Source organism: Nyctibius grandis, chromosome 32 (genome assembly GCF_013368605.1).
Source record: "Nyctibius grandis isolate bNycGra1 chromosome 32, bNycGra1.pri, whole genome shotgun sequence".
Lineage (NCBI taxonomy): Eukaryota > Metazoa > Chordata > Aves > Nyctibiiformes > Nyctibiidae > Nyctibius > Nyctibius grandis.
Genome location: NC_090689.1, coordinates 3,286,442 through 3,308,386, shown reverse-complemented (window position 1 = coordinate 3,308,386; position 21,945 = coordinate 3,286,442). Strand labels below are relative to the sequence as shown.

The window sequence follows — 21,945 nt, the reverse complement described above, 5'->3', positions numbered from 1 at the left end:
ATAGAGGGGTGGTTCTGTGAGATAACCCTCTGTCAGAAGAGGAGACTTAAATCAACTTGGGTTTTCACCTGCACCTTTACATACACTGCCTGGGGCTGAGCCACCAAAGACATTTTCATTAGTGTAGCAAAGTCCTAACCCTAAAGCAACAGAAAGAGGAGATGCAAGTCACAGAAGCTGCACTTCTACCAACAAAAGTTTCCAGACAAAGGAAGGCAAGAAAGGTATTGCTGAGCACTGAGGGATTAAGGACAAGATTACTCCAGAAATACTGATTTCAGAGAAGAAAAACGTCAAGTAAAAATTAAGAAAAAAAGCTCAAAACACAGGCATGTTTGAAGGCCCATTTGAACCCAAGTCATCACCTCATCAGATTATGTTTAAAATGGAAAGTAGCATCAGGACAACAAGGTGCTAGCATGTTGCATATTCAGCAACCCTCCTCTAACAAATAAACACCCATCTGCAAAAAAACCCAACTCTATCTCATGTTTATGCTGTGTATCCAACTGGTTTCCCACTGAAACAGACCAAGCTGAAGAGGTACCAGCACCGGAAGGCAAACTGGAGATCGGAACTTGAGCAGATCCTGGTATTTCCTGGCTTTGGACACAATCTTGACAAAAACTACTTTACAAAAAATGCAACAAGCCAGGAAGATCATTATTATTTTGTGCATCACTAAGCACATCAGGTCTCTCTTACGGAGAAGAGGTAACACAACACACTTTCTTCTGCAGTTAAGAGACACCTGGTGCCAAAACAATTAATACAATGATTACTGACAGACCTATGGCTTTCTTCTGCTAAGCTTCAGAAGCATCACGTATGAACATTACGGGTCATCTATGAATTTGTAATACCATGCCTTTAAACAAAGAACTGATCAGCATACTTGTGAGCTACGCAAAACCATCCTGCTTAAGTTTTCTTTTTAATTCTCGAAACAAAAGCAACACAGACTCAAACGTTTCAAACACTATCACCGGTATGTGAATTCCTCTACTTACTTATCAGTACATCAGGTTTAATTTTTCCAGTATTTGCCAGATTTGCACACAAAATCTTCTTTACAGATACTTTTCTTGCGTTTAACATAGACACTAGTCTATATAAAATCCTTTTCCTTAGCTGACAGACTTTGGGATGCAACAGAACCTTCCAGTTCATAGAGATATCTTCTCATCTTACTAGTAGGTTACACAGTTATCAATGCAGCACTGTTATTTTTTGGCAAACTCTAAAAGGACACTGCCTGAAAGAATTTGATCATGTTTAACAATAAATTGAAACAAAGTTTCACTGGCATCCATGTTGGTGTGTTCACAGCCCTAGAAACAAGTTAAAACCCCAACAAATTCTTACTAGTTTTCACTTCCACAGACAACAGTATGCTTTGCAGAACTCAAATTTCAAATGATGGAATGGATGAAAGTTCATCAGGTATTCTACATGTCATTTAAAATGTGCTCCAAAGAAATAAATAATAAAACAAAAAACAACTGTTAAACAGAATCCCTAATAAATGACTTAGGGAAAGGTGAAAATTAACTATATGAAGTTCTTTGAGGTGCACCTACCTAGAGATAGGCCTTTAGCTTTGGGAAGTACACTACCACGTTACAGCTCCAAACAACTGACTTTATGCCTTAAGACTCTGGACAACAATCAGCTGGAAGTTAGAAAATCATTTTTGGTACGTGACAAGAGTGATTTAGTGTTTTTGTTAAAGGTCTTGGATGGTTACATTTAAGATTTGGTTTAAAAAACTCCGCATTAATTTTGGAGCAAAGGAATAACTGATGCTCTTAAGGAGAAACTAACTCTGAAGTGGAATAGACTTTAAATATTAAACTCAGTAATGATTAGATAAGCAATAACTTGATTGAGCTAACGTTTTTCAAAAACCAGCACAGGTCAGAGCTGTAAGAGGTAACCACAACGTACAGGAAGACAAAGCTGTGCTCTGATGACTGGAATTTAACACTGCCTCCTCTACGCTCTGCCATCCACCAGATGAAGGAAGAGGAAGAGAGGAAATACGTCACAGGCTTGAAAGGCCCAGTTGTTGACTGGGTTACAAACCACGGAATGCTGTATCTTTCAGGGTACCAGAAAGTGGTCCACAGCCTTGCAAAACAGAGTTATCAAGAACTTACTCTCGTGTTCATGTCATTGAATGTTTTTCTTTTCCAACTCTCTGTAAGCCAGAGCCTTTAGACTGTTTACTGCAGAATTCAGAAAGAGCTTAAGAGCAGTAACTTTTGCCTACAACAGAACCTAACCTACTCACTCATTCAGTGGCCTTAAAATGTGGCTGATGTGCAGTTTGTGAGACTGTACAAAGGAGGCCACAAGGTACGGCAGATCTGGGAGGGAAAGACTACTTGGCTTCTGAAGTGATGTCAAGGAATGGCAAGATATCTGGGTGGGCCTAGTAACCACTTCAGTGAGTCTTTAGTTCCCCTATGCCTTAGGTGTTATTAAGTGGCAACGAATAAGATGACAATATGATTATCAGCCTGGACTCCACAGTAAACAAGAGTTTTTCTAGCCTCCATTATAAATTCCACCAGAAAGGGGCTTTGATTACAACTCAATTGGGAGCCAGCAGCACTACAGACTAACTGCTACTAAATGAACATTGTTTCATTAAGTCAGAAGTCTTATCAAGATGACTTAAAAAAGAACAATTTACACTTGAACTGAGGACTCAATCATTTTCCTGAGATACAGGAGGTAAAACCAACCAACAAAAAGCTTTAAATACTGAACTTGGACTCTGAAGAGCTGTCTGACATGTTATTAGGCACAAGAGCTGCAGTATTTATTCTTATAAAACCGTCAAGTGAAGGAACACACCAATAATTAGTATGAACTTCCCCATTCACTGCTACGTGGTAGAAGGAAAAAAAAAACCAACTAGAAAATTGAAGGACAATACAAGTAGTAAATGATTTTTAGGCAAGGCTGACTTTTTCGTTTTAAGTTGGCCTGCCACTGAAAGAACTTGATATTACGGCATTAAAATACCGTTTTTTCCCCCTGAACTTCAGAAATTTTATTTTCTGGGACTGCTACTAAAAAGTAACAGTTTCAAAAAGCAAAATTTCTGCAGTCCTGACAGAGGTGCCTGAGGCCAGCAGAGAGGAAGAGATATAGAAAAACATTTCTTAAGAAACAAAATCCACATACAGGCTGGCTACATTTATGTTCTTAACATCTAGGACCATGTTGGTGTACACATTTGTACAGACAGTTCTTAATACTTCTTAGTTCTTAAGTCCAGACATGGCAATTCTGCAAGCTTTCTTCAAGCAGCTTTTTCTTAGCACCCTCTTCAGAACAAGTGATCAAGAAGTGACCATAGGTCAGACTGAACTTCAAAGGGACCAAAAAAAAAATTCATTTACAGTATAGATACATCTCCCCTTCTACAGATGACACCACCAAGCAGTCAGCTCATGGACTCAGGAGGCCACTGGCCTAGAAATGACAGTGATTCAGCCATTCTTCCCCAGCATTTTCTTCCTGTATAGAGGTCTGCAAAGGACTTTGCATTTCTTTCCAACCAAGCAGCAGTCTAATATTTTAAAATATAGGGATACTTCATACCTATGGGTAGGATTTGGCCCAATTTCAAAAGATACGTTCTATACTTGTTTCCAAACCTCATATGAATCTGTTCTAATATGTGAATACACTGTTTTCTTTTCCACTAAATGACAGAAATCTGAAGGGGTTCTTTGGGTCTAAAGGGTCTCTTCTGAAAGCTTGGGGAAGGAATACTTAAGGCAGAAGAAAGAAGCAAGAAATGAGTAAACAAGAAGCTGAACCACAGGACAAAGCAGCAGAATTCTAACAATCCCCATGCCATTACAGAAAAGAATCAACTTCCCTTGAGAGACTGCAATCTAACTCTGTGAAAAGAAAACTGTTTTCCTTGTTAACTTTGTGGAGGAGATTTAAAACAAAGAATGTTAGCTGGCTTACTCCTGTTCTTATTGAGGGAAAGGTTTGACTTTGCAAATGGGAATTCCAAAGGTGTCCATACTCTAACGGCTTTAGCGGCCATTTAATGAACTAGAAGGCACGTCCAAAAAGCCAATGAATGCCCATCACGTTGTCAGAGAGGGTAACAGAAGGGGTTCTCTGTTCCAAATGGTCTAGAAACTATTTAAATCCACCTGCAACACCTTGAGGAAATTTTACAGCCTTCAGAAAGGCACCTGGGGGTAGATGATGCCACTGAAGTTTTAGCCAGTGAGAATCATCTTTTCTCACAATATCCCAAGCCAATTTACCTTCGTCTATACCTCTAGTTTGAAAAGCCTTGATATTAGATCTCCTCTCATTTGAGGATAACTTGTACTGAAGTGAGGACAAGCATGATAGTTTACCTTTTAAAGTTTTCCAGAGCCAGTCATTTATTTGCAGTTATAGGTTAACCATATAATGTACTTGGACAGCCAGAAGGCACAAACAAAGAATAAAAACTTTTGGATTTTCATTAGTAGGCACAGAACAAGTAACAGCAGAAAGCAGGATAACTGAAGGAACGGGAAGTCCTGCAAAATTTAAGAACAGGCAGATTCTAGATTTAGAAGTTGGAGATCTTCTGTCACTTTTAAAATGAGAACCCCAAGAATCAATGGCACTTGCAAGCATCCCTTAGGGCCTGTTGCTGAAAAAAATTCCTTAAACTTTGCGTAATCTTCAACAAATGTCCACTTCGATCTTTTCGTCTCATGAGAAGTCTTCTCTTCACCTGTTTATATTTGCTCAAAATGGAAGATAATTCAGCAGGTTTTGTAGAGAGGGTTTCCCCGCACTAAAGCCCTAGAGAATTTAAAGGACTAGCCTTGGCACAAACTCAGTCTGTAAATGAGAAGATATTCCCTGCAAATAAAATGCATTTTTTGACAAGCCAGAAGCAGCTTTCTCAAGCAGGACAGTTTGGGACCTAGTTGCCATTTAAGCAAAAGGATCATAGGTGGGTCCCATACTGCCAGCACAAGTAGTGCAGTGCTCAATGCTTTCCTTCTCCATTGCTGCAAATTGGGGCTGAAAGAAAGCTGAAGGAGAAGAGGGGTGAAATGAAAGCTGTAGTGAGCAATCCAGTAGCTAAAGTTACCTGTTAAATTTGTACTAGGGGAATCAGGATGCAGAAAATGTTAACATCAGCTGAAGCAGTAATTCAGCAATAAAGTATGATCAACACTTTTTAATCCTCTGAAGCAGGTGGAGAAGACAAGCAAATTATCTCAGATGTTTTTTAATATTCTTAAATTACATTTTTAACATAACCTTAGACATTTTCACTTGTGAACTCACCAGGCAATTGGCTGAAGAACAGGATTAAGACACAACCACTTTCATCCATCATTAATATCATTAATGTCAGAAATTAGATTTTATTCCCGGGTTGATAAAGTTTAATAAAAATCACTGAGACTACTTTAGAAAATTCTATGAAATTCTAAATTAAAAACATTACTCAACAGCCTGTTCTCTAACACATGAGTTTAACAGACATTTCAAGTCTCTCTCAGTTACATTAAAGAAAGTATGCAGTCAACTACAATCACAGTTAAAACAAAAAAGTGCCTGTGATCTAAGGATCATTATTCCAGACCTGTTGTGAATCAGTGAAAAGGAGAGTAGCAAAGGACATACCTTGGAACTGCTCCCAAAACAATCAAGTTGGCTTTTTGTTTGTTGTTTCCAATTACAGCATTTTTCATATCTCTGTAAATCCAGAAAGAAAAACAAACCCTGGTAAATTATGCTGAGGTACTGAGGGCTTCATCTATAGAATTTACTGTTTCCATGAAGGCTTATCAAGTAGTCTTCCACACGTCCATGCGGTACGTACAGGACCGAGTAGTGCTTCAGGGCACAGTTTCCACAGCCCACAGATAAATACCCCAGAGCTCTGGGATTCCATTACGTCCCAGCTTATGCAAGTAAGCAAAAACCCAAACTATCTCACATGCACACCAGACATGAAGAAGTCTCATTATTGAGTAAAACTAGATATACTGGTTCTTTGTGCCCATATATTCACTAGACTTCTAAAAGCAAAAAACACTATTGGTTGGGAAATCAAATGTTGGTAATTTAAAGTATTAACTGAATATTCCACTGGGTGCAGGAAAAGACAAGCTGGGGAGAAAAAAAAAAAAAGAGGAACAAGGAACTACCACCAGTTTCCAGAGACCTGGCGTTCACTCTCTCCACCAGGCTTCCTTTTGTGAATTTCAGCAGGACACCTAAACATTTGTATGTCAAAATCCCAGGAATAAAGTGGAAACAAAAGCATTTTCCTATCTGCAAGCTACTGCAAGGTTAAAGACATTAAAAGGCATTCATACTATGCTAAAGGAACAAGGGAAGCATTTTGAAAAGAGGACACTGGTTGCACACACTCAGAAGTCCTATGAAAATATGTGGTTTGCAACCTTGTCATGCAGAAAATTGTTACTGTATCCTAAAAACCATCACCATCTTTTAAAGATTTTTTTTTTCTTCATATGGACATATTGAATATATATGAACATCCAGAGAATCTGAAAGAAAGCTAGCAACTCAGGACCAGTTTCAGAAAAATCAAGATGACACGTTTTTAGGAAACTTCCTAGTTGTAGGGACCTTTATAATGGCTGAGAACAAACCCAGTCCAAATTCAGATAATTATTTATCAACAAAAACCAAAACTAGATTCATGATAGTGTTAGTAGTTGCAAAGTTGATGGATTAATCACTGGCTAACTGTGCTTATAATTCATTCGAGTTCATTCTTTAAGATCCACCCTGGCCTGCATGAACACTACACAGTCCTTACGTACCCACTGAATGTGCAAACTCCACTGCAATAAGCAGTTGTCCCAAGTGTTAAACTCCCTTCATTAGAGTTGTAAAAAACTTCATAGCCGAGGCAGGCAATATCTGGACTGGCATAAACAGAACCTTTATAAACCTCAATTAGCAAAAGGTAATTACCCATTCTTCCTGAAGTATTTCTCCATGTGACTCACTCTCCTGTCGTATACAGTTACTTGGCCACAGAAGAGTGCTCTAGGAATTTTAAGCAACTGGAGGCTAACTTCTCAAGTTTGGCTGGTGATCTTGGAGCTCCAACAAGGGAGCAGCATTAAAAGCACCTGAACGCTGGACTGCAGCTCTGTGTATCTCTTAACAGGGGCAGAGTCAGGAAACCACCTGACTTGTCAAGTGAACCATTGCTTAACAGGAACCTGGCTACCCAGCACAGTTTTACACAGCTGAGTATCAGCAGAAAATGTTGGACCCTTCTGTTATATCTCCTGTAAGTTTGGTAACTTTACACCACAAGACAGAAGGCAGAGGAGAAAGAGGGAGATCAGAAGACAGGCTAAGCTGGGAGCCCAAGAAAAATTAAGGAATGGACTTGGAAGATTTCACTGAACTCAGAAACAGTACTTCAGTGGTTTCTATGCTGAACACTTGATATGAAAGTATCCTGGTCATCTTTAAAGTTTTTTAAAATACAAGAGTCAGTCCAAAACAGTGTCAGAAGCAATGATCAGATTATAGAATGGTTTCAGTTGGAAGGGACCTTAAAGATCATCTAGTTCCAATTTTGTTTGAGATGTCTCAAACGACTGGAAATTGTATCAACAGATGTGCTAGGTTCAGGTACTATACTGCTCAGGCCACTCTAGGGCTTCTGAAAAAGGCTACCTTCTCCCTCTTATCCTTTGGCATCAGCTCTCAAAGTCATCAGAAAGGCTGCCTCATACCATGTATCTGTGAAGGCATCTCGAGAAGCTAAAGGGAAAGCACTTGCCAAGCACTCTGAAGAATTAACAAACAGATTTTGGTGACAATTTAACGCTCTGCTCAGGTGATTTTACACGTTATTTTGTGGTTTAAAAAAAAAAAACACAACATGGAAAAAAACAACAACAAACTTTTGTGACTCCTGCACCAACTCCACAATAGAATGGCTTGCTAACTTTTATTAAATATAGTTTAATATAGTTAAGTACTGCCTATTAGAATTTGATATAGAGACCCTTTCAGAAGGGGCAGGAAAATGGCCGAGTTCCATAACACTCAAATTGAGACGTTTAGTGAGGTCACAGTCCTGATCTGTAAACGATTCAGATGAGTTTCTCCATCCTAGTTCACAAAGTTCTTCAGAAAGGTCATGGCAGATAGACAAGAAATATCACAAGCTTGAGATTTCTGACAAATCCAACACATGTACATTTGACCACTTCAACTTGCAAGTAAAATACCTTCAAATTGGTAAGGTGACCAAAAACTGTCAGAGATGGGACTCAAAGATCACCATGTTTGCGTGCATTATGCCTTGGCACTCCCACGTTCCATGCCACACTTATCTCTTCAAATTTGCCACTTACAGAAATGAACCTGTTCAATACAGAGGAAGCAGGTGGATAGGGAAACCAAGAATATCCTTAAAATGCCACAATCCAATGTTGAATAATAGTAGACTTTTCTTCATTTACTATGAAAAACAATTATGTGATTCCACATTACATTTTACGGAGATTTTCCTGATCAGGAAGCTAATCTTCTTAAGAAGTAAAGAAGTACCATGTGCTGCCCTAGTCTACCAGGTCCTTGGTGAATCATGAACCTTGGAAAAACTAAGGGCAACTCCCTTATTTGAAAACATCTCCGGCAAGTTTAAGCTTGACTGATTTCAGATCCAAGACAATGTGAGATTCATCCAAGGAGAAAAAGCAGTAAGGATCACTATCTTCTACAAGAGCTAACAAAGAAACCTCAGAAATCTGTAGTCCAAAACTGGATACCCACTTTACTTCTGAATGTCATGCACACTGCTCCCATTTCCTACTGTGAAAAAGAGTCCTAGAAATGAGGAAGAAGGAAACAACAGCAAAAACACAATTACAAAGAGATGAGAACTTCAAAAGAACACCTAGTCTATGGCGATTCTAGACCTAATCTGTGAGAAGGCCATGATGCAGAAGAGGGACATACACAGGCTCCAAGCTCTCAGGTAGGTTATCAACCCTACTGCCAGGCAACAGCACAGCGTGAGCAGCTTCAAAGAAAAGCACAGATCTTACACATGTACCTAGTACACTCCAGCACCACTCAGTTTCACAGCCTCATACAGGTAGCTTTCCACAGAGCCAAAAGATAAACCATGAAGCTTTCACATGACAGAGGTCTTAAGGTGCATTTGAGGTTGGCTGGTTTTTTGAGGTGTTTTGTTTGTTGGGTTTTTTTTTTTAATATTCTGTGTATTAAACCTTATAGCTTAGATTCAAACAAAATTCAGTCATTTAACAAAATAACCTGAATTACAATAATTTCAATGCATAGATTTAAAATCTAATAGCTAAAATGTATGCCTACATTTACCATAATGCAATAAAGTAATTTATGTGGAAACACTTTCAAGCAGGATAATATAGGCTGCCAACAATAAAATACAGCAAAGAGATCCTAGCTAAGTGCTTGGAAATATTGCTTCCTGAAGTGCTAAGCCAGCTTTTTCCATCTCTTACTGCTTCTTAAAGAAATAAGAATACAGTTTCATCAGTTCAATCCTGTGAGCACTTAGTTTTAAGTTAGGAAACTAACTAGAGACTGGAAAAGCAGAAAGACCTATTTTCTTCCTTCAACCTCTAGAAAAGGGGAGGAAATTATCAGGTGATGTTTATTAGCTTTAAAAATCTTTTGGAACATAGCAACTCATAAGCAATCAGTTCAAATAATTAGCTATAAATAAAATGCAATGCACGCTAGTTTCATTAAGTGTATTAGCACAGTACAATTGTTTAAAATAAAACACTTTAGGAGTACACTAAACTCACGAAAAAAATATCAAATTCCATCCAAATGCAGCTTGAGAAGAGTTATAAGAGGAACTAATCTGCTAATAGTGTATGAAGTTAATATGCTTTTATTCTGATGCTTAATGTGTAATTGTTTAAAGGCACCAGATATAGCTCATTTCAGATAAGCAAGAAACTATATTAAATCTCACAATTTGCAAGTAAAATATGGCCTTTATGTTTTAATGATTCCTAGCCAATGAAAAATAGTATTATGAAATGTCTAAGTCCTGAGAAAATTAGCATTCTAGTCTGTCAATGTAAATTATTATTGCAGAAGCAACTTGAGGTGCTGAACTTTGTCCTAAGCAGAAATGAAGTTCAACATCTTCATGAAGTTGATCCTCAGTTTGGGACTCCTCCCACAAAAACACCACAAGTGTCTGGTAGTTAGTGTGCAGTTCTCTGACCTGGTGTGAGCTAACTTCCCAGCCGAGACAGAACAGACCTCTAAAGCATTCCTAGCAAACCCTGATACATGCAAGAGAGATCATGAGAAAGCGACATGGATACATGGACTCCTCAGTGAGAATCTGGTTTTATCTACATTTTTAAAACAGTAAATCAAGCACAAACGTGAGAAATTTTAAAATTCTGATTGGAAGCCCTGGAGCTTTTCTATGTCACCTTCTAGCAAAGCAACACAAAATGTCTTGAAACAAGCTAGAGTGACTTGATGAGGAAGCAGCAACAGGAACTACCCAGAAGAGGAGGAAATAAACAGCCTGAGTGATATTTTCTCATCTTATGTCTTCTGAAAATAGAGTAGGTAGCCATATTTGAGAGGTTCCTAGACAGAAAAGGATATCAAACATGAGATGAACAATCACAGAAGGAAAAGCTGTCCTAGACGCTTCAAGCCAATGCTTTCACTTTCATACTAAAAGAGTTACAAGAGATTCCAAGACAATTATGGACACAGAGGAAGTATCCAAAACAATGTGTTGTCAGACCAGAAGATTTATCTGCCAGAGGCTGATCAAAATTACGAACAATAGAATGATGCAAAGCATCATTCTGAAAAGGTTTTCAAACACTCAAAATGCAAGTATCTACAAAGCTGAGGTACTGGTAGCTTATACAAGGACATAGCTCAAATAAAAACTGTCTGCCCCAACTTCAGGAGAGTTTCTAAGCTTCAGTATCATATAAGCAAACAGTACCTGGACTGGCTGGACTCGAGTCACAAGCTAACTGTGGAGCTAAAGTTTTGATAATTATGCTTTCTATAGCTTTTGCCTCCTCTTCCTTCTCCCTTCCTCACACTCTCTCATTTTTATGGACAGATGCAAAACAATCAACAATAGGAATTAATGACAAACTTTGCATGTTAATGTATGTCCATCATTATTTGGACAGAATTAATTTCTGAGATGGACACTACTACAGCTTGAATATCTGTTAATTACCCAAGAAGTGAGTTGTTTTCTACCCCTTCAGCAGGGAGTATGTTTGTACTAACATATTTACTAGTCTTAACCAAGTGAATAAAATGTTAAAAACTCCTGCTAACTCAAGCAAACCACAGAAATCATAAATCAGCTTATTTTTAAGGTCAATCATCAGGTTAGGAAGAGAAGTTTCGAGATTTCTAATCCCATTCAAAAAATATCAGTTGATGCAAAGAAAAAGACGATTTTACAGAAAAGAACAAAGTAGCACACAGACACACTGTTACTCAACTCGTTTGCCTTTTAACACTTGGAAACTGTTACACAATTACACACAGTGCAAACTAAACAAACCCAACATTTAAACAAGGAAACTCTAAATGCATGGTTGTTCCCAATCATAATTCTGTACTCTCAGACACTGCATAAAATCAAAGTGCTGTAGATAAACAGCACATGGCTATAATTACAGCAATGCAGAACAGTAGAATTTAACATACATAATGCTAAAAGGGATCATTTAATCCAACTTCTCCATATCACAATGCCACAGAAACCGCTTGAACTCCTATCTGAAGTATCCTCTTCCGATAGGCAACTTACCTTGTCATAAGTTTTCTTGCCAAGGAAAGTCTACCAAATAGAAAGGTAAGCTGTTTCAATGATCCATACCTGTAGTTAGAAATATTTATACCTTATTCCTACCCTGAATCTATCCCAGTTTCCAGTACTTATCTTGCTATGTGTGTGTGTCAGGCTGAAGAAACCTCTCATATCAAATCTTTACTTCCATATAAGAGCTCACATCAGTCAATTCACACGCTAGCCTTCTATATCAAGCTTAACAACTTAAGCTTTCCACGTCTTCGGCTGCAGTTTTAACTCAAGTTCCTTCCAAATCTCTAGGTTGACTGACAAAACGGGAGATGCTGCTTTTCCCACCTCCCTCTCAAGCATGTTTTATTATCTCACCCTTTGCACTGAGTCTGGAAACAGTGTTACAAGTTGCACGAGATCACTAATCAATAGAAAAATTGCCTGCTGAATCTTAAGAATGATGTAGCTCAAATTTAAGATGCTTGAAGTCAGTGGAGAATGGGAGTTTAGCTGGCTTTTATTACATAAACTTTTTAAATTAAAATAACCAAAACCACCCAGACCACAGCCAGAGCTCTGCATTATCAGCATTTCAATTTCAGCACCAATCTCTGCTATTTAAATAAACTAGGTTGTAACAGCAAAGAATTATCCAAAGAGAGGTGTGGGGAAAACAGCTGCAGTTCAGCAGAACACTCAAACTGAGAGATCTGCTCTGTAATGTCTGATCAGCAAAATCTTTTTTTCACAGTGATCCCGAAACAGCCAAACCACATGAAAAGAACAGCCTTCACCACTGTTGCTTCAGATGAATGACCCAAACCATCAAATACAAGTAACTATATTACTTTTTTTTCTTTTTAATGTCTCTATCTCCCCCCAAGGATACTTCCCCTCCCAGGATGAGGCAGTGACTTCAGCATTTAGCAGTATATCCCACAGGTGAAGTAAAAATTAAACGAAATTTCATTAAGCAAAGAGCCATCCTGTAACACTACATTTTTCTAGCACTATTTTTCACTCACGGTCTCTTGATTTAAAGTTATTTTTGTCCATTCTCCCATTTTAAGCCCACCACTCATTAGCGAAAGAATGTTGTCCACCACAAGTCACTGCACAGAGAACTCTTAAATTTCATTCAGCACAGGAAAATACCTTAAAAGGGCCTTCCAGCACCTGCTTAGCTGTTCTCAGACGTGAGCTCCTAATATTGTGTGACACACTGTCCGCTTTTGCTTAGGCCAGAAATCACTGAAGGATCACCAAAACCTGTTAATTTGACACACCTACTACCCCTTAGATTATTATAATCTGAAGTGTTTCTGACATGAAAGTATAGCCTCAGATTTTTAGCTCCAAACAGCTGTCAGCTAAGATGGTGTACTGGCATCCATATGCTTTAGTTATGCCTGAATTTCCTTTTTCAAATGGGGGTAAGTGCTCACTAGGACAGAAACTCCATAATTTATCTATAGCCAAATAAACTCATTCTACATATGGGGGAGCTACTGGACATTGCAAACAACACACATTTGAAGTATGTTTGAGCAAGTAATTTTACCAGCTAGCCTTCCTGCTATTTTACAATTCCTAAATAAAAAATAAAACCAAAAAAATCTCAACACATTTAAATTATCAGTCCAGCACCAGCAAAACACCATACATACTGAAATCACTTTAATCACCTGGTAGACAAATTAATTGGTAAACAGAGTTCTGTCCTTTGAACATTACTAGAAATGTCAACCCTTTACAGGGAGCTAGCCTAAAAGAACATAGTTCCTTATTGCAAACTGAAAATGAGCTTATTCTGGAAAGTAAGTAAATTCAATTTTTTTAATGTCGATTCCAATCAACCAAACTCCAAATATTAAGAATCACAAACCTGGCAGCATTGCTGATTTGTGGCACACATCCCTCAGGCCCAACCTCTAGTTCAGTCTTAATAACACCCCACACACACCCCCAAAGGGCATAACGACTATTTCTCCCTCAGTTGCCTGCTACATTTTACCCTCCCTTACAGGCAACCACCTCTCCTCTGCATTTGTCTAACAGATTAATAAGTTAAATTGAACTCTGAATGACCTCAGAGTATTCAACTGTGCCCAGCTTGAAGTTTGCCACTTCTAACTCAAACCTCAAGACTTTTGTGACCGATAACTTGCTTGATTTTCTCCAGCTACATCACCTACTCTGACAGAAGTTGTTTCTCCTCTCTCATCCCAAAATCTGCAGTCCGAAATCATCACAGCAACAGTATCACTACTCTGAGGTTGGCATCACGAGAGGGATTTTGGAGAAAACTGGCTTCATGCCCTTCTGAAAGGCAGCACTGAAACATTAATTAACGATCAACCCTCTCTCACAGGCTCATAGTGACAACTGCAAGGCCTGAAATATTAAACAACCCTATTAGGCTGAAGACGGCTAGTCCAATGGGATAGGTATACCTAATTCATGAAGTTTAGCCCAGGAGCTACAACACATAACAACTGACTTTCGAAAAATAGTATTATGCATTTTTACCTTTTGCTGCATTATAACGCAAGCACAAAAGCAAGAATCTTATTTTATGTCTGGAACAAACTGTCCTCCTATTGTATACCCCTCTCTTCCCTCTGTATCTATCTATCTACACTATTCTTCCACCCGACTCTATTGAAAACCACTCTTCACAGAGCACTACTTAATTCTCAAATGATGTTTGAGGCCTTTCAGTTTCATCTTCTATCGCTCTGAAAAGCTTGTCTAGCTATTAGATTCCTCAGCTTAACTCCTGAAAGGGAGAAATCAACAAATGGAGTAGTGCTCCCAGCACCCTCTCAGAATCACCTAAACCTGCTCAAATTTCTGTCAGATTCTACAACCTAAAGAACAAGCTTTCCATTTCCAAGCCACCAAGAGCCCATCCTGCAGTTCACAAAGGATCAACAGAAGAGACTCAGGAGTCTCTCCCCTCAACACGTGAATGACACCGCACAGAAACAACGGTTCAAAAAATTGCATCACTTGTTCTTAGCCAATTAGACCTCAAAGTTCCCTACTGCATCTGAAGAATACGCATTTAATAGAGAGTACTGTCTAGGGGATAACAGAATCAAAAAAGTATAACAGGAACAATCCTTTAAAGACTGCTCTGTTTCCACAGGGCCATTCTGGTGAAAAACGAAGCAAGGGAACATGCAAACAACAAAAACATGGCTCCTGCAGAAAATTCAGGTCCAGAAGTTCCCACTGAAAGACTGAAAATGTGACTGCATATGTTTGGGATGCACAATGTGAAAACAAGTGCTGTTCGTTATTTAGTCTTAAAGAAGGTTTGTTTAATGGGACATGAAGAGCAAGAGGCAGAAGTAGCCTCTTCATAACTGTCTGAAGAGGGTACCTGTTACTCCATTAGAACTGAGATGGGAATTTCTTCTCTTCCCACTCCATGAAGTTGCCTCTTATATTCCACACAGCTTTCCCTGCAGGCACGTGTGGAACACTGCACTGATGCTCCCATTCCAATTGCCATAGCTGAGAAATACAAGACACTATTATACGGTCATTTAAACATGTGCCTGGAACATTTTTTTTCAAATCCAAGAATACATAAATGAAAAAAGTTGGATGTAAAAAACACACGCTGTTCAAGGTGTTACCAATTAATTTCAAAGCAACCAACCACAAAAGAGATACAAGACAGGTTCCATGAAAGCCGTGTTAGTACTTAAAATATACGAGGGGGTTTTTTTCTGGTTTGTGACTACCTTCTGGTATCTTCCGTTTGAAGAAGGCAGAAACCAGCAAGAAGTACAAAACATGTTTAGTGAAATGCAAGTACAAATGCTCCACTGTCCATTAGAGCAGCTTTTAACACATACCTAACTTTGCATCCAAGAATCTACCGCAAAGGTAAGCCCCATCACATCTCAGTTGTACTAAAATGTCACTTTCAGTGAGCACAGCAACTAACCACTGCAGCACTGTCAAAGTCTGCAGGGACCCTAAAACCATAACTGTCCGATTCAAAGTGGTCTGCAAGTTCTTACCCATATGCCAACTCTTATCAACAACACTAGTTCTCAAACACTCAAAACCATACTGTGTAGAAGCATATGTAACTCTAAACATACCGCACAGATCTGTACCACTGTTCCCACCACAGCACTAGACACACTCCCTGGGAAAAAGGAATATACTGTAGACATGCACTTTGAAATTGGTTCTTCAGTACCAAGTGCCATTTCTATAGGACGTTTCTTTCATTTTCCTGAGAAATAAAATGCTCACACAAGTTTGGAAAACGCTTGTCTAGTAACTCCAGCTGGATAGATAAGTACATCTATAAAGGACAGAAACAGCAGCAGCACAGGAATTCACAGTGCACCACACAGATGATTATTTACAAGCCTTAAAAGATGACACCCTCTGACTGCTGAGGAACAGCCTGATGAGAAACAGTTGGGACCTTGAGTAAGGCAGATTTGTCAGAAAGAATGCTCCTTTCAAACCCAGCCCTTGAGATGGAATTACACAGCTCTCCATGAAATGACAGATCGCCTCTTTGAAGACATCAGGCTAAATGCAAGGATGACAAAATGTCTCTCAAAGAAGCCCCTGACCAGCAAATAAATTAAGAGGACAAAACCAGGTATAGTCTTGCATCTGAACAATGCGGTCCTGAGCTTAAGAGCAGGTAAAAAGCAAATGATAGTCTAAGGATGACCACCCAGAATTGCTTAAAAATAAATAAATACTGCCACACTGCAAAGCACAGGATGATGTTGCAGCAACCATCCTGGGACAAATGAAGCTCTTATAACAACGCAGAAATTTACAGAGCTACCTATGTTCTGCTCCTCTGCCAACAACAGCAAAACATTTAAGAGAACTTCTGAGAGAATTCAGTATTTAATAGCCTACAATATCTTTCTGAGGTAGTCTATGCACTGTCAACACTAAATGTATTCAATAGCTGCACACCTGACATTAATGCTGACCTTGCAGACTGCAGTTAAAGCGTATTCCAGAAAATCTGACCTGTAGAACAGTATGTAGAAGATGAAAGGTTTAAACGAGCACCTAAGCAGACAGAAAGCAAACCTGTAAGACCTCAAGCATAAGCACGGCCACGATGTAGAGTTCATGTTTACAGAAGGAAACTACTATATTAAGCTTGCTCATTTATCAAAACAGTAAATAGAAAGGTAAATACATACACAGCCATACAGATGTGGGCCTTCCACACTTGAAAGAGTTCACTATCAAGTACCCTAAAAGGCAGAAGTCATCCCTTTAATAATCTCAACATCTCAAAACCAGAACTGGAATTCATGATTTACTAGCAGGTACACACAATTCTCCTCATCCTACCTACTATCAATACCCAGATGAACATGATAGAAACGATGTGAATAAAAGTTCTGCAGGAAACTTGACATTTTGAAATAAGATCAACAGAACCACATACAGCAGAACCAGACAAAAGGGAAATGGTTTCTCAGTTTTCCCCATGAGGAGGAAAAGGAAAAAACTCCCAGCCATGTAAGACTTGACTGTCTGGACCAAAGAAGATTCTGAACACAACCTCTCTGACAATTCATGGGAAAGAAAGGAAAAGAAGAGATCTGATCATTTAAATACTTTCAGAATATGTAATTAAAAGCTTTTCTCAAGATGACAACTGGATTGGCATGATTTTCAAGTCCAAGAAGCATTTAGCTGTATTTTACCTTTATCAAACCTTATTCAGAAGTTGGTTTTCATCAAAATTACAAGGATGCAATTTAAAAAAAGCCCCAAACCCAAGTTATTCATTCAAGTGTCTTTAATAGCGTTTGAAGAAGAGGACTATTGTAAGTGAAGACAATCTGCAGAAACAAAGCCTCTTAAGACAGCCTATTTTCTGATCCTTGATATTCGTACAGTTCCATCAATCAAAATAAAAATCTAGGTCATCAGTATTTTCAGCCAGGATGCAGGAAAAAAAACAGCATCTCTTAGGAACCAAAGATTTTCAGCAAAGTATGCAGAATGTCTGGTAAAGCTTCTGATAGACACTTCTGGTAGAACTTCAATCCTCTTCTACTCCACCCCAAATATTCATTCCAACTTCAATACCTCTTCAGATACCCCGAAGTCAAAGGAAGAAGGGCAAAGCAGTATTTTTCTGCCCAAAGAGAATCTTGGACTGACAGAATTTTTTTTATATATACACTATCCTAAAGTCTGTTTTTATACAAACACTTTCTAAATTGGACTGTTTCACACCCATCCACCAATATTTGGAAAATAACAAATCTACCACATAGGATTTGCTCAATGTCAAGAAAAATACACTCTCAGAATTAGGATTTTAACCAGAGCATCACAAATATGGTTTACCATCCAAATATGCCCTTTGAAAGCTACTGTGAAATAAATTGGTATTTTCTTCTCTTTAAATGCAGGAAAACCACCTCAGCATAGAATCCACTGACATCCATGGACAAGATGAAGAATTTCAGATGTTAGCCGAGACAAAGATACTGCCTAAAACTTTTGTTTCTGGGAAATGTGTTATACTTCAAAAGAGATGAATGACACCTCAAGAGACAGGGAAGGGACTACCAGGGTTGTGGGTTCTAGTCCTTTGAAAAGAAAGGAGAGCAGGGAGGGAGCACCACCCAGGGCTCAGAGCATCTGCCAAGGAGAAAAGAGGGGCTCAGTCAACGCACTCAGACACAGGATAAGACACATCCTTGTCCCTGGGACCATCACACCAGCCCTTATGACCGGTGGACTAAGAAGGCCAAGAGGTGGAAGCAAAACCAGACTCTCCTACAGGGAAGAGTTAAGAACCTGGACATAGTCACAGTGGTGTACCATAAGTTTTCATACAGGTAAGGGGGTATTTCAACCAACAAAGTTTCCAGGACAGTTTTATGTATGTTGTGTTTTTCATGTATTTCAAATGGACGCTAATTCTCATATGTTGCCCCTGGGACACCTTCTGGAATAAGTTTTTTCATCTGCTACCGGAAAACACCTCAGACTGTCCTAAGCACACAACCAACATTCTTGGCTTTTTGATCCACTCGGTCCTTCAACGTCTTCTGGTGTTTTGCTAGGTAGCCACAGCCAGCAAGTTACTGGTAAGGCTGAAAAGGTCTGGTTTCACCACCAAAAGTCAGTCCCGGGCAAGGACTTGTTTGCCACATCGCTGTGTGGTTATAATGGAAAGCTTATAGCCCAAGGACAACAAGAAAACCACCACATCTTTGCACCAGTTTTACTACCTATTCAGCAGGGCAAGTCTTCTACTCACTCTTTAAGTCATTACCCCTTATCACTGGCATGCAACAGAAGTACTGAAATATAATTTGCATCCAAATTAATTTCTATGGAAACATTTTCTTTCAGCTCGCAGTTCCCACAAGTGAGATAGAAGTCATGCAAAAAAAAAAAAAGCCAACACTCAGGCACAGCAGCAGGGGAAAAAGTAAGAGGCAGGTACACTGACTTGGCAATGGAATGAGAGAAGAGTCTCAACAGGCCTGGGAGAGGAGCAAAAGGTGGCCAAAAGAAAGAAATGTATCCAAAAAAGTTTTGAATGCTCACAGAATGTTTAACCTCATTTCTGGCAATTGTGAGGCTGCATTATGAACCATATGCACTACAGAGTGATAGTCTGCTAAACCCATACTATCATGTTTACATTAAACTTTTCCAACAAGATTTCTCAAAAAAAGATAGGTAGAGCTTCTTGCTCTTGACATACAACTCTAGTGGAATTCAAGTAAGCCTAGCGTATGCACAGCCAGCAGCCCAAGTGTGTTTCAGATGACTTACATGACACCTTGCAGGACTTTCTGAGGATCGAGGTCAAATAATCTATCAACATAGTGGCGGCTACTAGCAGTTACCTCCTGCAGAGAGAGAAAAAAAAAAGAATTGTATTAGCTTATACCAATTCATGTAATGGCAGAAAAACAGCAATGGCTAACGCAGCAGTGAGTCGACAAAACCTATCAGGCAAGAGAGCAGCAAAACCACAAAATGGTATTTAAATGTGCAGTTTGTTACTGCTGGGCAACATCCACACAAAGAATTAACCCTGTGTTCAAGGGTGATTTCAAGAAGAGGATGTGCTTAATGCAGACAACGTGTTACGAGTCAAAGCAAGTCAACAGAGTGCTGTTTATGAACAGGGCACGCAAAAGGGGTCTACTTCAGTTATCAGCATTGCCTTAAATTCCAATTTTACTATGTTTGATTACTATACAGAAAAAACACGAATTCCTGAAAGAAAAAGTTCATAAGAGCAGTTAATGTTGCTCAAGAAGCACACCCACACACAAGCTCTCAAAAATAAGGAAGCTCGTAGCAAGGCATTTTTCTGTAACTTACTTTATCATAACGCATCTACACATTTCAGAGATTGTCCTTCTATACACTGTCCCACACAACTCCAACAGGGACAGCAGCACATTCTCCATACCGTTCCCACAGCTATTTTATAAGACAAAGCGAACGCTCTTCTCAGCAACAGGACCATACTTGTGAGCTAAACATTTATGCACCAATGATTTATTACTCCCTTTGAGAAAATCCAAAGTTGGAGATGGTAGAAGTGTTCCAAAAAACAAGGGTGGGAAAAGGGAAGGGAATTTTCCCTCCGGGTTCTCATGAACACGTGCCAGGGTGCGCTTCCATCATCTTTTTTTTTTTTTTTCCCCCTTTTTGCGAGCTCAACTTTTTATTAGGCTTTTTCCTTTTATTCCTTGTGAGTTTTCCTTAAAAGAAGCTATAAGGGAATTGAAAACTCTTCCTTGCTTTTGCAAGTATCTACTCTTGCGCTGACTCTGCTCCTGCTTCCCCACCCAGATGTCAGGAGCACCAGCAGCTTCTTGCCTGTGGTCTCACACAACCCCAAGAGAAGAACCATCTGGAGGCAGCAAGACTCCTTTGTCTCCAGGAATACTATTAAATTACGCCAAATAAATTCTACAGATGAACTTCCACCATGTAATGAAAGACAATAATTTTGAGAACAGCAGTAAACTTTTATCTACCCAATCTATGTATTTATATGCAAAAGTCTTCTGGGCTTCAGAGATCCCACTGCCTTCTAAAATAGCCTGGCTTTCGCCCTATCAACTACCAGGTTTGCAATATGTAGGAGAAGGGCATTCATATCCAGGCAAACAAGTTTTTCAGGTAATCCCCCAAAATAAAGACTTTATCAATATCATCAGTTTCATGGTTCTCCTACCTAGTAAGAAATTCTAAGGGAAAAAAAGAAAAAGCCCCAAACCTCAGCTCTTTCAAGCAGTATCCACACTATGCCTTTCACGTTGTTACTCCCAGTAAACAACTGATGAGCAGCAGGACTGGGCAACCAGCACCAGCTGCTCTACTTACTCCCAGCTTTCCCCAAGTAAAGAAAACTACTGGTAGCTGTCAGACCCCCTTCCGCAACACCAGCGCCCTGCCCACAGATGCAACCCATCAGCCTCCCCCCTGCAGCAAAAGCCAACAGGGCCGTGTCGGGAGATCCCGGAGAGCTGTTACGAGAAGATCAGCGTTTCGCCACCCAAACACCACCCACTCGCTAGCAAAGGCTGGGAGAGCGTGCTTCACCGGCCCGGTACGCTTCTGAGAGAGACCCGACTCTCCTCTACAGCAGCTTGGTTATTGCAGCTCAAAATAATGCCCACGAAGCCTCTTTTGGCTGAACAGGAGTTTCGAGGGACCAAAAACCTTTACAAGAGGGCAGATGAAAAGTGCAAGTCCTGTCATCAGGTAAAGACACGTTCAGGAGCGCCAGTACCTCCAACGGACACGGGAACAGACCCCTCAGAAAGGGGGGGAATGGCGCTTTGAGGAGAAAACCCCCGCAGGGAAGAAGGAGTTGCGACGGGGGAAGCACAAGGAAACGAGCGCCCTACCGAGGCCCGTGTCACCCCCGCGGCCCACCGCAGCCCGCCAGGCCCACTCCCGGCTGCGGGGCCGGCCCGCCGAGCCCCCCGGACACTACACAAAGGGGCCCGGCAGGTGCCAGGGGCCCCCCGCACAGCCCACGGCCCGGCCCCCGCGAAGGCCAAGGTCAG

At 39.8% G+C, this 21,945-nt stretch overlaps 1 protein-coding gene across 4 annotated transcripts in view; it reads right to left on the bottom strand.

Moving 5' to 3' along the window:
• Positions 1-21,945, bottom strand: part of ARMC8 (armadillo repeat containing 8) — a 67,742-nt gene that overhangs the window by 45,566 nt on the left and 231 nt on the right. For 3 of the 4 annotated variants that reach the window (XM_068421103.1, XM_068421106.1, XM_068421104.1), the window contains exons 2-3: positions 19,685-19,761; positions 5,677-5,748 (exon numbers count right to left, since the gene is read on the bottom strand). In XM_068421103.1, the coding sequence (XP_068277204.1) occupies positions 5,677-5,748; positions 19,685-19,761 (149 nt within the window). The remainder of the gene's footprint in view (positions 1-5,676; positions 5,749-19,684; positions 19,762-21,945) is intronic. The other variant, XM_068421105.1, reaches the window with a different exon arrangement.